General features: G+C 43.6%; 1 protein-coding gene across 1 annotated transcript in view; it reads left to right on the top strand.

Moving 5' to 3' along the window:
- The window catches only part of drc11 (dynein regulatory complex subunit 11), a gene marked incomplete at its 5' end in the record, with an annotated part of 137,972 nt that overhangs the window by 104,412 nt on the left and 18,325 nt on the right, over positions 1–15,235 (top strand). Inside the window, one exon of the mRNA XM_080422482.1 lies at positions 11,942–12,049. Coding sequence (XP_080278608.1) covers positions 11,942–12,049 — 108 coding nt within the window. The remainder of the gene's footprint in view (positions 1–11,941; positions 12,050–15,235) is intronic.

Here is a 15,235-nt window from a genome sequence, read left to right as displayed (position 1 = left end):
ACAGAGCGCTCCAGATTTCATATTTATGAGTCGAAACCTCCCTCACAGCGCACACACACGCACGCACGCACGCACACACACACTCACACACACACACACGCACACGCGCGCGCGTACGCTAACTCCAGCCAGACTCACTCCATCATGTAGAACAGACACACATGTTTGTGAGGATCCTCTTCAGCCCCAGAAGGTCCAACCATTTATTCTTGTTGTTCAGATGTTTCTGCCTCTGCGCTTCACTGTGTCTCTCTATCTGTGTCAGCTCCGTCTGTGCATGTGTGGCCATTTTGTCTCGCACGTCTGCCTCTCGTTATCTACACCTGCCTGAAGGCAGTGTGCCACAGAGAGGGATCATGTCTTTGCCTGTGTTGTTTGTATTGCGATGTGACTTCCAATTAATATCACGATTATTTAAAACGTTTGTCTCGGTTACGATTGGATAACGAAAATAGGTGAAAATAGCAGGTCTTCAAGCTTGTAGATAGTCTATTTTCTCAAGCTCCCTTTGTACAATGGAGTATAATACAGGGCTTAAATGGATAATTAGACTAATTTAGTCAATTATTAAAAAATCTATTTTCTTTTTTATTGTTGATATAAAATAAATGACTTGCTTCTCTCTATTTTTGGTTAATTTCCCAGCCCTACTGTCCACGGCTAATATCGCAAACTGCTACAATGTTATATTTCTTGTGTGCTCAATTGCTGAATACCTTTCAAATTGGTCGACATCGTTTTTGTGAATTTGTAACCTCAGACCCACCATCCCTCCGGGCAATGGGATACAGTACTTGTCCGTGACAGTACGGAGTCGGACTAGCCAATCGGGCATGCGCTGTCCATCCGGTGTATGGGATCTACACTATGCCATTCCTCTCCTCCGTTCGGCTGAAGCCGTGCAACTGTTGCCAAGTAGTTGATAATCTGTGCGTGTAAAAACATTTATTTTCCAGATAATCTATTAGTCACACCAGTGGTTCTCAACCTTTTCAGGCCGTGAACCCCCCAAAATAATCATATTTGAACTGGGGACCCCCCACACTGACAAGCACTTGGAATGTAGGAGTTGAGGCATTACATTTGTTAGACTCGGTTTCACAGATAAATATTTTGAAAATAGCAGATCTAGAAGCTTGAGAACCACTGAGTTACACCAACATTGCTGTGGTAAAGTAGTCTTTGTGTCATTGGTCAAGTTCATAAGGACCTCTATATTTGTTGCTGATCCATTTGCATGCGTACCACACACACTGAGAGAGAGACCGAGACCGCAGCACCTATGATGCACTCTCACATGTGCAGAAGCGCCACCAGGGCCGTTTCTCGTTTTTTGGGGGGGCCCAATGCAAAACATTGTTTGGGACCACCCTACCCAAGGAAACTTTGTTGTTCTGTTTTTTTGCCGGACGTGCATTACAACATCTCCAACATCCGCACAAACGAGACCACCAAATGATACATTTTCCAGAAAATGCTTTTTTTTTTTATGTCGAGAACAAAGCTGTGTTGTTAAGAAATCAAATTCAAGACAAACATGCAAATTATAAATAATAAACAAATAAAAATATCCCTTTTGCCCAGAAAAAATAACAATGAAGGAAATGTACCGGGCCATTACAGATAATGAACATAAATATTGACGGTAGCGTCCAGATGATGATGTACAACAATGATGACAACAATAACAAGGACTGTTTACAGTGTTGTGCAGCTATCTGTGATGGCTACAATGTCACCAACGTTCCACTGCCATCCGGTCCGACCATACATGTCGATGCTGGCACTCAAAGTCATGTGCCGTCGGGTGACAGTCCAACAAAGTGGACTCACTTTTTAGCTTGCGTCAGTGGAACTAGGGGAAACTAGGGGAGAGTCAGAATGTGCTGTTCTTGTCCGTTATTGTACTGTTTTTTTTTGGGGGGGGGTCATTGAGGGGGTCCCAGGGGGTCCCAGGGGGTCCCCAGCTAAAGGAACAGTTTAAACGCTTGCAATCTATTATTTCTTTTTTTTTTTGGCTATTCGAAAATACCCAATCTACAAGCTCTCAACGTGACTCATTGTGAGCTTGTAGATAGGCTGTTTTCGATGCATTTACAAAGCTGTGATTCCCGCTGTTAATGTCTTATCAACATAAAAGCTACGGGAAAGTGTGTCTGTACACATTTATAAATGGAAGCATATATAGCCTTAAAGGTAGTGATATTGATATGGTTAAAACAAAACGTTTTTGGTTTTTTTTGTTTAAAAGTTAAAGCACTGTATTCTGATAGTAATAATTGCTATAGAGTGTATGTTCGGTAAAAGGAGTCTCCCGCTCTCTCCACCTCTTGCAGTTTTTCAGCCAATCGGGAGAGAGTACCCATTTACACTTGTTTATTCTGTATCCTGTGCGAGTTCTCTCTCTCCTGATTGGGTAATAGGCTATTGGTACCCTGACATGAAAATGTATACATTTTCTGTTTACTTAAGAGCTGGAGAGATGGGGAGACTCCTGTTACTGAACAAACACTCTATATAAATAGCTTACTTTAAAGTTGTACAATGCAAAATCACAAATAACGATTTTTAGCAACCTCTGCTGGTCACTACCGTCACTGCATACAATTTCCCTAGTCCTCGATTACCCAGAATTCCATTCGTTTTCACCGGAAGCCGGAAGCGTTTCAAAAAGCGATCTTTTAATTGTTTTATACTATCTACGGATCGTTTCTCTTAGCCAGTGGAGCATTAGTTACCATGAGCTGTGCTTTCTTTTTCTGTTCTTTTTCGATCTCCCAATTCTACATTCTCTTAAAATCAGCGTGAGGTTCCTTTTTGTTAATAGCGCGGTAGTTCCTGGCCAAACAGGAAACCGTTGCGGTAGTTCCTGAGGACGTCGGCCACGACGTCATGACGTTGGCCAGGAACGTCATTTTCCCGGGAAAGTCCCCCCCGTACACGTTCAATAGAAAATATATAAATAAAAGGCTTCCGGGGGTGAAATTCACGGAGTGGGTGTTGTGAAACTTTTGCCACTCGCAAAAGATATACAATTTAACTTTAGTTTTGTTGAAAACGTTACCTAGTATTACTTTAACAAAACAAAAAAATGACCCTTATCCTACCTTTAATCAAATTAAAATTAAATAAAAACATAGAAAATGCATTCACAGGATATCCTTTTTAACCACTTACACCCTCTATTCTTAGTAAACTAATACTGAGCTGACCAGGGTTCCCCGTGGCTGCTTTTGTCCCTCTACTCCAAACCTCTTAGCCGAAAATAGCCGATCTACAAGCTCACAATGCGTCGCAGTGTGACACGCTGTGAGCTTGTAGATGGGATATTTTCTGCAAATGTTCCCCCCAGAATATGGACGCTAGGGTCAAGTGGTTAAAAACTAATAAAACAGACTTAATGGATAATTTTTTTTATTTTTTCAGTGGTCAATATGCGGCCCCACCTTCACCTTCCCGTGACCCCACTTGGGATCCCAGCACAAAGTTTGAGAACCTTTTGATTTTAGTCAATCTATTAGTGTGGGAAGATGGAAGAAAGAGCTTCTGATGTCATCAACCTTCTGTGAGAAGGATGGGGGAACGGGTAGAGTGGAATGTTAGTGGGGTTACACAAGACGGTGCTAACAACATTAATACAATACAGTCACACACTGGATTGCAATTACATAAAAAAGAAAACTTAGATAAGACAAATTGAAATAAAAGGATTTAAAAGAAAATAAACTATTGTTTAAAATTACCGGCAGGACACATTTTAACCTTCTGTAAAGAACCGTAGCAGCAATGGGGAATGTGCGAAAAAGGGGGGAGAAATTTAGTATCAGATTACTAGAAGGTATACACAATTATACATCAGTGCACTTATTTATTCAGTGTACAGTATGTTGAATAAATAAGTGCACTGATGTATAATTGTACACAGATTTAAAAGGTATATATTTACAAAGTATGTTTATCCCTGTACATTAGTCCAATAACATTGAGCAAACAAGCATTATTATTTACAGATGAATGCAGTCTGTTTTTATTTTTTATTTTTTTATTTTTCTACTTTTGTTTTTGTTTTGTGTCCGTGTTCTTGGTTCAGGGCTCCGACATCTGCTGGGATTTATCCTGAGACTTGAGCCCCCTCGCTTTTGAGAACCCTCAGACGCGTGCCAGTCCACATTGTCACCAACAGTTCATTACTGGGCTGGTGTCTGTCCTTCTCAATCCTTTTTTCGGCTCTCATATACTGTATGCATGCTGCACGGATGGGAGGAAGCTCCCCTGTGGTGCACTCAGCCGACCACCACCTGTCTTAGAACTCACAGGGCCTGGGAACAGCTATTCCTCGTACAGTGACTGTCATGACCACGGCCTCTACAGTGGGCCCATGTGACTGTTTGCCTCTCCCTCCCTTGCTCTGCTCCATGAGTCTGATTGCCCTGAATGCCGTCACCTGTGAGGACCAGCTGAGTCTGGTTTGGTGATGAGCTGTAAAGACTATGTTTCTGTGAGTGTTCAGTGCTGGGTCATACGTTGTGCGTCAGGTTCCTTGTCGTCATGTTTAGTGTAATGAGTTCAGTATTTGTTGTAAATCTGTATTGTTCCTACTAGTAAAATTATGTTTGTGATCCTCATCTCCTGCTTTGTCTGAGGTCCTGCTTTTGGGTCCTACAACACCAGTTCCTGACAATGACGGCTCTCGGTCAGGATGCTTTGGGTGGGTTGCAGACTAGTACCTTCTCCGAGACACTGAATTGTCCTCAAATGCCTGAGGTGGTACAGGCCTTGTCTCGCCTTCTTTGCCACAGTCTCTGTGTGCAATCTCCAGATCAGGCCTTGGTGGTGTGCACACGAGGTACTTGAAGCTGCTCACCCCTCTCCACTGATGCTCCGTTGATCAGGAGGGGCGTGTAAGACCGTCTACAGACGTCCTTTGTCCTTGTCCACGTTTAGGAAGAGGCTTGCCTCCCTGGCACTACTGCGACAGCCCTCCCACCCCCTCCAGATAAGCCCCCTCATCGTCATTTGACCACCATTGTGTCATCAGCAAACTTCATGCTGGTGTTGGAGCTGTTCCTGGCCTTACAGTACAGTAGAGTACTCGGTATGCAACCCTGGGGGGCTCTAGTGTTAAGGGTGATGCAGGTTGAGATGTGGCTGAGCACCCTGATCACCTGGGGGGTCTGGCAGGTCCAGGAACCCAGTCATGCATCACAGAGTTCAGTCCCAGTTCAGCCATTTTGTTAGCCAGCCTGGAGGGGACTGTGGTGTTAAAGGCACATATTTCCCTTCCCTGTTGTTATCAAGATGGGAACGGGTGACCTAATTTCTAGAGATTTTTTGAAATTTCTGCGTCTGTGTCCCATCGTCTCACTTGTCACTTTGTTGTCGCTTCCCATCTTGCTTTCCGCTTATAGTGTGTTTGTTCCGGTGCTAATCTCACAAACGGCTGCACCAATCACTGGAAAATAGTGTGTGCCCGCCGCCAGTATGCCAACTTGCGTATTATAATTCTTCCTTTTCTTTTTTTGGCAGCTTGCGGCCTCATTGCTGCCAGTTCCCACCTGATGTTATGTGGGAGTTCCGACCGCTCCAGTTTGTACTTGATAACCGCTAGCTTGCATAGCGTCTTGAGACTCGGACTCAGGTCTAGGATGTACAGATCACGAGACGGCGTGGATCCTTTGTATCCTCCAAAGAGAATGATACAATCTCCCACCATGCAACAGCACATACCAGTCATCCATGAACACAGGGCCTTCCCCTTGGGCTCAACCTTCGTCCAGGTGAAGGTCAGCGGATTGAATTTCCACAGATCATTGAAGACCCAGTCCTTGTCGCAGCCACCAAATATGTAGAGCTCTCCGTTGTAGGCGAAAGCTGAGTGATATTTGCGACTAACCGCCGGTGTTCTGAGCCAGCAGTCCGTCTCCGTGTCAAACACTCTGATGCTGTTGTACAACTGGTCCCCTAGGCCCCCAAACACAAACATCTTCGTCCCGATGATGGTGGCGGAGTGACAGGACGAAACGGGCGCCGGAGTGCCTCTGGTGTCGATCAAAGACCAGACCATCGTGGCGGTGTCCAACTTATAGATGTCGTTAGTGCACCCGGTCCAATTGAACCCTCCGTAGATGAACATGACCTTCCCCAGCACGCAGGCCGTGTGCTTGTACCTCGCCCGCGGAACGGTCTGATAGATCTTCGGCTTGAACCACCTGTGGGTGTCGACGTCGAAGGCGTAGAGTGCGCTGCAGTAAGGCACCCCTCCCCAGATGTAGATCACGCCGTCTATCAGCACGGCCGTGTGGCCGTGGCGCATGGACGGGACGTGGAGGGGGCGCTCTCCTCGCTCGGTCGTCACCGGGGGCAACGTCGTCCAGTGCAAAGACACGGTGTTGAAGACGTGCACCTCGATCTGATCCCTGTGATTCTCGTAGGTCTCCCCGTCGCAGTAGCCTCCGAACGAGTACACGTTGTGCCCCAGTGCAACGGCAGCATGGTCCTTGTCTCTGTTGGGTCCGCCTTTCAGGTGGACCGTCCAGCAAAACATCTAAGCCACTATAGAACACTATAGATTAAAAGAAACGCATCAAGCCTGGAGCTGTAACATAATAATACTGTTGCGAACACTTGGACTTTAATGTTGGTATGGCGGCCCAAATGTCACGCAAAACCTGGCCAATCCACAAAGCAGATTGGGTTGGGTTGGCCTATCGGGGAGGCCAAATGATTACCATGGCAACCCCAGCCCAAGCAAGCTGTCCTGTTTAAGAACAGATACTGTACACATTACAATGACGGCACATGTGTAAAACACAGAGGCTTGATTGACAAATATATACAGAATAAGCAGCAACGAAATAGATATAGTTTATAATTGATATTATTTTATAAGTTGGCTATTCAAAAATAGCAGATATGTAAGCTCATAGTGCGTCACTTCGTGCTGCGCTATGAGCTTGTAGATCTGCAATTTTGTTTTAATCTTGAAAATTCTGCAAATCTTTGAATATATATATATATATTTTCTTTTAAACAAACATTTTTAACTTAAATCTTTGCTTCTGGGGGGTCCCTGGCTGGAAAAAAATATTTTGAGATGGGGGTCCGTGGCCAAATACATATAATAATTAAATTATTATTATTATTAAAATAATGAATTAAATAATTTAATTAAACTAAAACAAAATATCCCTATAGTTTTAGTCTTTTTCAGTATCCAATATTTGTCTTTAAAAATTGTGAAAATATAAGTTTTACAATCTCACAAGGCGTCGTGTTGTGAGAATAGATCGGCTATTTTCACAATTGTTCTTAATTTTTTTTAACTCGTCCAATAAAAAACTGAAACTATGCCTTTTCACAAAATAAATGCTAAACTACTGTAGCAAACCCGCTTTAAAGACCAATTGAAACTAACTGAAATTGAAAACGTGAAGTCAAAACGAAATAAAAATGAAAACAAACGAAAACATCATAACCCTAATAACCTTGCCTATACTCTGCTCACTGCCTTCTCTGTCTGTCCCTCTCCCCCTCCATCCACTCATCCATCTTCATCCATCTTAGCTGTGACGTCTCTCTGCCATGTTGTCTGCATTATAGCAGCTCTTGAGTTATTCCCTCTCTGGGTCTCTCTTTGTATTCTGAACTTGAAAGGAAAAGTGAGACGTCCGTACCCTTGTCCTTCACGTCTTTTTTATTGAGACAGTAGGAAGCCTCGGACGCAGGAGAGAAGACTCTGCTAGTATCTGTTCCCAAGCCGGCGGGTGGCGTGTGCGCACGCATGCGTGTGTGCGCGCGTGTGTGTGTGTGTGTGTGTGTATTACTATACTTGTGAGAACCTTAATGTCCCCACAAGTATATAGTAGAATTTGAGAAATGGATATTGTGAGCGCAATTTTCTTTCTTTTTTTGTTTCATGGTTAAAAAATATACTTTAAAGAAGATGAAGGTTTACAATTAGGAAAAGATTCAGATTGGCGTTCAAATTAGGATTAGACATTTAGAAGGTAGGTGGAGGGATTAGAGATGGAGTTATGCCTGATGTACACTATAGTTACTCGCTGGTGGCGTGCACCAAAGAATAGCTGATCTACAAGCTCACAGTGAGGCTTGTAGATGTCTAGGCTTGTAGATGTGGGCTTGTAGATCTGCTATTTTTCGAATTCAGGCTTACGATAAAAACTGGCAATAAAAAAGCCATTCATAAGATCACTGTTTTAAAATGTTGATGTCCTCACAAGTATAGTAAAACGTATGTGTGTGTGTGTGTGTGTGTGTGTGTGTGTGTGTGTGTGTGTGTGTGTGTGTGTGTGTGTGTGTGTGTGTGTGTGTGTGTGTGTGTGTGTGTGTGTGTGTGTGTGTGTGTGTGTGTGTGTGTGTGTGTGTGTGTGTGTGCGCGTGCATTACATCTGGTTCCAGGGACAAGGGAGTTTTAAATCTCTCTGGTGTGCGTTTGTCCGTTCTCTCTCTCTCCAAGACTCACTGCTGTTCATCGGTTCAACGGCTTCTGATCATTTTCATGCGATCGTCCATCGTTTCCACGTCTCAGCACATGTGTGTGTTCCTGTGATCTTTGTGTGTGCTCTTCACTGTGAGCAGGTTGCTCTGTCCACACACGCACGCACGCACGCACACACACACGCACACACGCGCGCGCACACAATGTTTCATTCGTGTAGCTCGGGGCGTCACTGGACACTGTCAAGATTGTTTTCATTTATTTTCATCCTTTTCAAATGATTCTGTCTGTTTCTGTTTTTCTCCACCTCTCTTATGCGTTTTGTCTGTTTCTCATCTTACGTCTATGGTGAACTCGTTTATATTTTCATCTTCCTCTTTCTGTCTCTCTCTTTGGGTCTTTCATCGTCCAGTATCCCTGGACGCTCTCTGTCACAACATATAGTTTGTCCTTTTTTTGTCGTGTGTGTGTGTGTGTGTGTGTTTCTTCTCTTTCTCAGCTATTCTCGGCGGCTCTGTAAGCCTTGACCAGTCCTGCCCTGCATTTATTCCGTGATTTGAGATCCATCTTCTTCATGTTTCTCCACATTTCTTTTTTCCATGCTCTCGTCCCATCGTTTGACATGTGAACATATGAGTCCAGACCTGCTTGTCTTTGATTTCTCCACCTGTTCATGGTTTATTCATGCCTTCCTCTTCAGTGCTTCTCAAACTTTTGGGGGCTCAGGGCACCCCTATACATACTTTTTTTGTCATCCACAGCACCCCAAAATTACATTGTTACCTTTCACTCTAGCACCTTATATTTATTACATATTTACTACTTTGGCATTTAGCATAACAGTGTGACAGGCTCTGCTATACCTATTTGTATCGTTATAATGACTATTTCTAAGCATTACAAACAATAGAACTAATTGGAATATAATCAAATACAACAGAACACACTAGAATAGAATGGAACAGATTCCGAAACACAGGGATAAGATATAAATTCCCAATAAATACATATATTCAACTAGAGCAGACCAAACCAGAATAGGATACAAGAAAACAGAACAATCTTGAGAATTAGAAGAGGGAAGGAAAAAAAAGAAAAGGAAAAAACCTACAATTGAATGAATTGAATTGAACAGAACTTTATTGCCTGACCATGACTCAGAAAATTGCCCTTGTATTAAGAAAAAGCACATGTAACATTGTTGCCTACATACAATATACACATTATTTCATCTCCACATGTACATGTGTCCGCGTTCCTCCTCTCTCTTCATCTGATGTTGTGACCATACGCGCACGGCTGCACACTTCACCGTCCCTGGACAATCTGTCTCTCAGGGCACCCTTTCATTTATTTTACATTCTGATTTTCATTATTTTCAAGCGAAGCGGTCCATGTCGTTTTTTCCTGGTGTGGATTCATCTATGTTCTTCTTCCCGCTGGTGTGTGCGTACGTACAGTGAGCGCTTCTCGGGACATGTTCTTCATTTACTACCTCTCACATCTTCTCATGTCGTTTATACTCTCTCTCTCTCTCTCTTTCTCTCTCTCCATTTATTATCTGTCTCTGTGTTCAATCCTCTCAGACGGATATCTGCTCTTCCCTGTGGATGTGCTCAGGATATGATATTTTTATGATATCGTTGCTGTCGGGTGGAAACCTTGCATGTCCAAAACCGTTCCTTTTTTTATATATATTCTTAAACATATTAAAATATTGAAAATAGCCGATCACACAATACACGTTGCGACGTGTTGTGAGCTTGTAGATCTGCTATTTTCTCTACTTTTGTGTGACACTCTTGTATGATGAAGTAGTATGACATTGGTTCTCAAAGTGGGGCCCGGGGACCCCAGGGGTCCTTGAGGGAGTTCCAGGGGGTCCCCAGCTAAATTTGTTAATACATTTTAAGCCCTTTATCTATATTTCATACATCGACTTCAAAATTTTCTATTCAGGGGGTCCCTGGCACAAAACCTTCACAGATGGGGGTCCTTGTCACCAAAGCGTTTGAGTAACCACTGCTGTAGGACGTTAGTTTTTTGAAAAAACACAAAAAGTCGGAGATACGAGGCTTCTTCCTGACATCAACGATATTCATGTGTAATCTGTGCCTCCATTCTTCTCTTCTCTCCTCTTCTCTGATCTCTCATCTGCTTTGTCTGTCTATAATTCCCATTGTTTTTGGAAGGCCTTTCATCCCAGCTACCAGCTGTACTGTGTTTGGCATGAGAAAGGGGAATTTATTTACCCCAATAGGTCAGGTCCACTTCAGTGTAACAGAGTCAGCATGCCGTTGGTCTACAGCGGCGCCTCTCAAGCCTTTTAATTTCAAGGACCCCCAGTGTGGTACGCATTAGGCCACGGAACCCACCCTACGGGGCCATTTGGTTCCATTTGTACGCTCCCTGAGTTGCAGATCTGTAAAGGTCCATTTGGTTCCACTTGTACACTCCCTGAGTTGCAGATCTGTAAAGGTCCATTTGGTTCCATTTGTACACTCTCTGAGTTGAACAATCAAGGAAGCCAATGCCTGTTGATCTCCCTAATATGAGAAGTTAATCACCAGGATACGTTTTCCAGAAACCCCAGGATCTGGAAACCCCTCACTGTGTGGACAGCAGGCAGTTCAGCTAAATTATGTTTTGTTTATGCCCACATATGGGCATATGGAGATCCGGTTGTCCATACTATGGACATATATTGATGACATCAGGGATCTCCATATGAGGTATTAGACCCCATCTTGTTCTTTTTTTTTTACTTTTATTTGACTAATATATATATATATATATATATATATATATATATATATATATATATATATATATATATATTAGTCGACTATAGGCAACATTTGTAGCAACCCAATGTTTGTGAAACACTGCTATAGAACAGTCATTCACTTTGCAGATCTTTTCCAAACAGTGATTAAAGAATGAATCAGCACCCTCCCCGTGAAAAACGAAACTCCCATAACTATGAACGTACTGTCCCGCCCCTCATTATCACTGTCCTGGTGAAGCCTTTCTGTCCCTGGTGGCTATGGAAAGACTGAATAATGATTTAATAGACTGAATGAGCAATGCGGAGGCACGTCAATCATTGCTGTGACATCATCGGAGTGATGACATACATACTGTGATGGTAAGACTCGGCAGAGATAGCATGACTACCAAGAAAAAGAATTTTCATGAACTATAGCCTCAGGAACGTGTGTGTGTGTGTGTGTGTGTGTGTGTGTGTGTGTGTGTGTGTGTGTGTGTGTGTGTGTGTGTGTGTGTGTGTGTGTGTGTGTGTGTGTGTGTGTGTGTGTGTGTGTGTGTGTGTGTGTGTGTGTGTGTGTGTGTGTGTGTGTGTGTGTGTGTGTGTGTGTTTTCAAGTCTTAACATGAATCATACTGTATTTATACACAGATTAAGTTGTACATAATCGTGTGTGTGTGTGTGTGTGTGTGTGTGTGTGTGTGTCTCTCCTTCCAGGTGAGTACAACTACCTGGGCACCACCCTGCGCCAGGCGGGCATTGAACCCATGCCCTCTCTGTCAGACGTCAGGCAGCTCGTCGCCCTGTACGCCATCCTGCCCCTGGGTGAGTGACACACACCTACTACACACACACACACCACACCTGTTCAGCCTCGTGTCAGTTTACTGACACATACACACACACACACACACACGCATAAATGCAGGGCAGGACTGGTCAAGAGCCAAGGAAGAGGAGACACACACACACACACACACACACACACACACACACACACACACACACACACACACACACACACACACACAGACACACATCTTTCTAGCCTGTCTCCCACTCCAGACAGTGTGCCCAGCTATAGGGTCTTTGATGCTACTGGACTGGAGGTGTTGAATGATGTCTTCTGTACCAGCAGCAGGGCAGTCTGTTTGTTCAGGAAGACATCTATCCGTCTGTCTGTCCACGTCTAAACCACCTCCCACCCACCGACCGATGACGGATAGTTTGACGTCTTCATCAGCGGGAGTCTGTCTGAGACAGACTGAACTTTAGGGTCAGACTGGGTTGGGAGAGACCAGTGTTTGACTGGTGGAGAACCTTCAAATACGGTCCTATATTTCTCTGATCCGAGTTATGGCCATTTGAAATGTTAGACAGTGCTGTATAGGGCTGTGAATCTTCTGCTATCTCACGATTCGATTGGATTCCGATTCAAAACTAACGATTCTCGATTCAAAAACGATTATAATTTTTTAAAAAACGTTTTTTTCCGATTCAAAATCAATTTTCTTTCCCGATTCAGCCCAGAACTTGCCACTTTTCAAAATGTCGTCATACAAAAATATATATTATATATTTTTTAATTGATTTTTTTTTAAATGGAATCGATTCTGAATCGTCCAACATGAGAATCGATTTTCGAATTCAAATCGATTTTTTCCTGCAGCCCTAGTGCTGTAACACTGCTGTAGTGCCCCATATGTGTGCAATTTAGGTTTTTCAGGAGCCTGATTCAAACAACTTATAGGCCATCGGTCGTCGTGATTTCATTCCACTCAGCGTCCAGTTGAGCAGGAAAAGGGGCGTGGCGGGGCTTGTGGCATTTTCCACTTGTTTCTTTTGAGGGGATCACTGCCGACCCTTATACTGAATTCACACCAGCAGCTGAGAGACTGAATGTTCACAGCGCTGACATTCACAAAACGCAATAAAATGGTCGTGGTCCCTCGTAAATAAGAGAGCTGTGCTCCAAGCGAGAGCGCCGGTCATCCGAGCGCGGGATCAAAGCGAGCAGCTGCAGCCGGCGGCAGAGCTCAGAGACGGGGAGGAGAAGTACAGACACGCAACGCTAGTCTATGGCAGTTTGCTTGTAAACAACTTATACATTTTAGGTAAGAAATAGGAAATGTAGCCGTTCAAACTTGATTCATTTCACACATGCAACTACTGGGCTTAAAACCAGACACCATCCAGTCATTCTCTATCACGGCCCGATTTTTATACCTGAATCATATTGTGCTATTATGAGGAAGATTCATGCATTCTGTTTGTTGGAAAATCCAATGTTGACACGCGCTGAAAGGCTTGGCTTTATGTTGTCCTTTCAAAATGTTGACTTCAGTAACGGTGACACAGAACACCTCTTCAGTTCACAGTGAGAGGCAGGTCACCGCAGAGCCACCATGTCACTGCTAGGGTCACGCACAGTTTAAAAGGCCACACACACCCCTCTCTCTCTCTCACACACACACACACACACACACACACACACACACACACACACACACACACACACACACACACACACACACACACACAGCATACACGCTGTGGATGAAATATTAATGCCACGTGCCACTCTAGGGTTTCTGTGTTTTGTCTGTGGCGTCGCTGTTCCATGTGTGACCCCTTGACCCCATCACAAAGGAGGGGTCAGGAGGAGGCCACCGGACCGGGTCCAAAACGCTTTCATTGTAAGGGTCAAAGGTCAGTTCATCTTTGTACTAATGCACTGATGAGATGAAATGGACTCAAACGGAAGTCTGTATAACAGCGGTTCTCGAACCTTTTCATGTCAATGACCCCCAAATGTATATGTATTTGGCTGCGGACCCCGATCTGAAAATATTTTGTGCCAGGGACCCCCATACAACATGTGTTGTTAAAATGTATAAAAAATATTCCTAATTTTTCCAATATATTTGAGAAAATAGCAGTTCTAGCTCACAAGATCGTCTATTTTCGAATATGTATAGGGTTAAAGAGGTTAAACACATTTTGATATAGAGGACCTCCTGGAACCTCCTCCAGGACCCCTGGGGGTCCCCGAACCCCACTGTGAGAACCACTGCTGTATCAAAATATTTAAACAGAAATATGAGAAACAAGAGCATCCTAGAGGTGTGCACAGTTATAGGAAAACTACACAGATTTGTAACTTCAATCTCACTGTTATGATGTGAGGAGATCAATAGTAGGCCTATAGTGTGGCAAGAAATATGCTATGTCTTCTGTGTTTCTCAGTGAAATGTTGACATTGCGAACATGATGACATCAAATGCGCTGTTTCACGTCATCGGGCATAAGCAGTCAAAATAGCTGATCTACAAGCTCACATTGTTGTGAGCTTGTAGACGATCGCTATTTGACTCACAACGAAACTTATAGGGTTTAAGTGGTTAAGATGTTGTGTTCACGGGTCATGCATTTCCCCTCTGAGCTTACAGTGTGTGTTGTGCATCTACTGCGATGTGCGATGTCCGTTCTATTCTGGCGACTGCGATTACGCACTTTGTACATACGACTCTCTGGTTTGTATGTCACAGTTACAGAGATAAAGAAATTAAAGAAACGTACTGACTCACACAGACTAGCACATTTTGTCAATTAAGACGGCTGAATTTCTTTTGCTGTGATTTGCAGGGTTAACCGCAAGTGCTGTGGACTCGCTGGAAGCAGTCTTCTGAGACATATTTTAATTATGGGAACCCCTCCAACCCACCACGGATGCATGCACACGGATGCATGCACACACACACACACGTACACACGCACACACGCACACACGCACACACGCACACACACACACACACACACACACACACACACACACACAGACACACACAGTGTAAGGATTCCACCCTAGTCGGTGAAAAATTCTGTCCATGTTCGTGTAGGCCACAAAAGATCTGCTCAGATTAATTACAACCAAACCGAACAAGGTTTGTGATAGGTCATAAAGGAAAGCATTCTATAATTATGGACTGATGTATGTAGAATCTGCTTTAC

The sequence above is a fragment of the Gymnoscopelus braueri genome (genome assembly GCF_963280865.1).
Source record: "Gymnoscopelus braueri genome assembly, chromosome: 24".
Lineage (NCBI taxonomy): Eukaryota > Metazoa > Chordata > Actinopteri > Myctophiformes > Myctophidae > Gymnoscopelus > Gymnoscopelus braueri.
The sequence above is the reverse complement of the archived record's forward strand: the minus strand, read 5'-3'. Positions and strand labels throughout refer to the sequence as shown.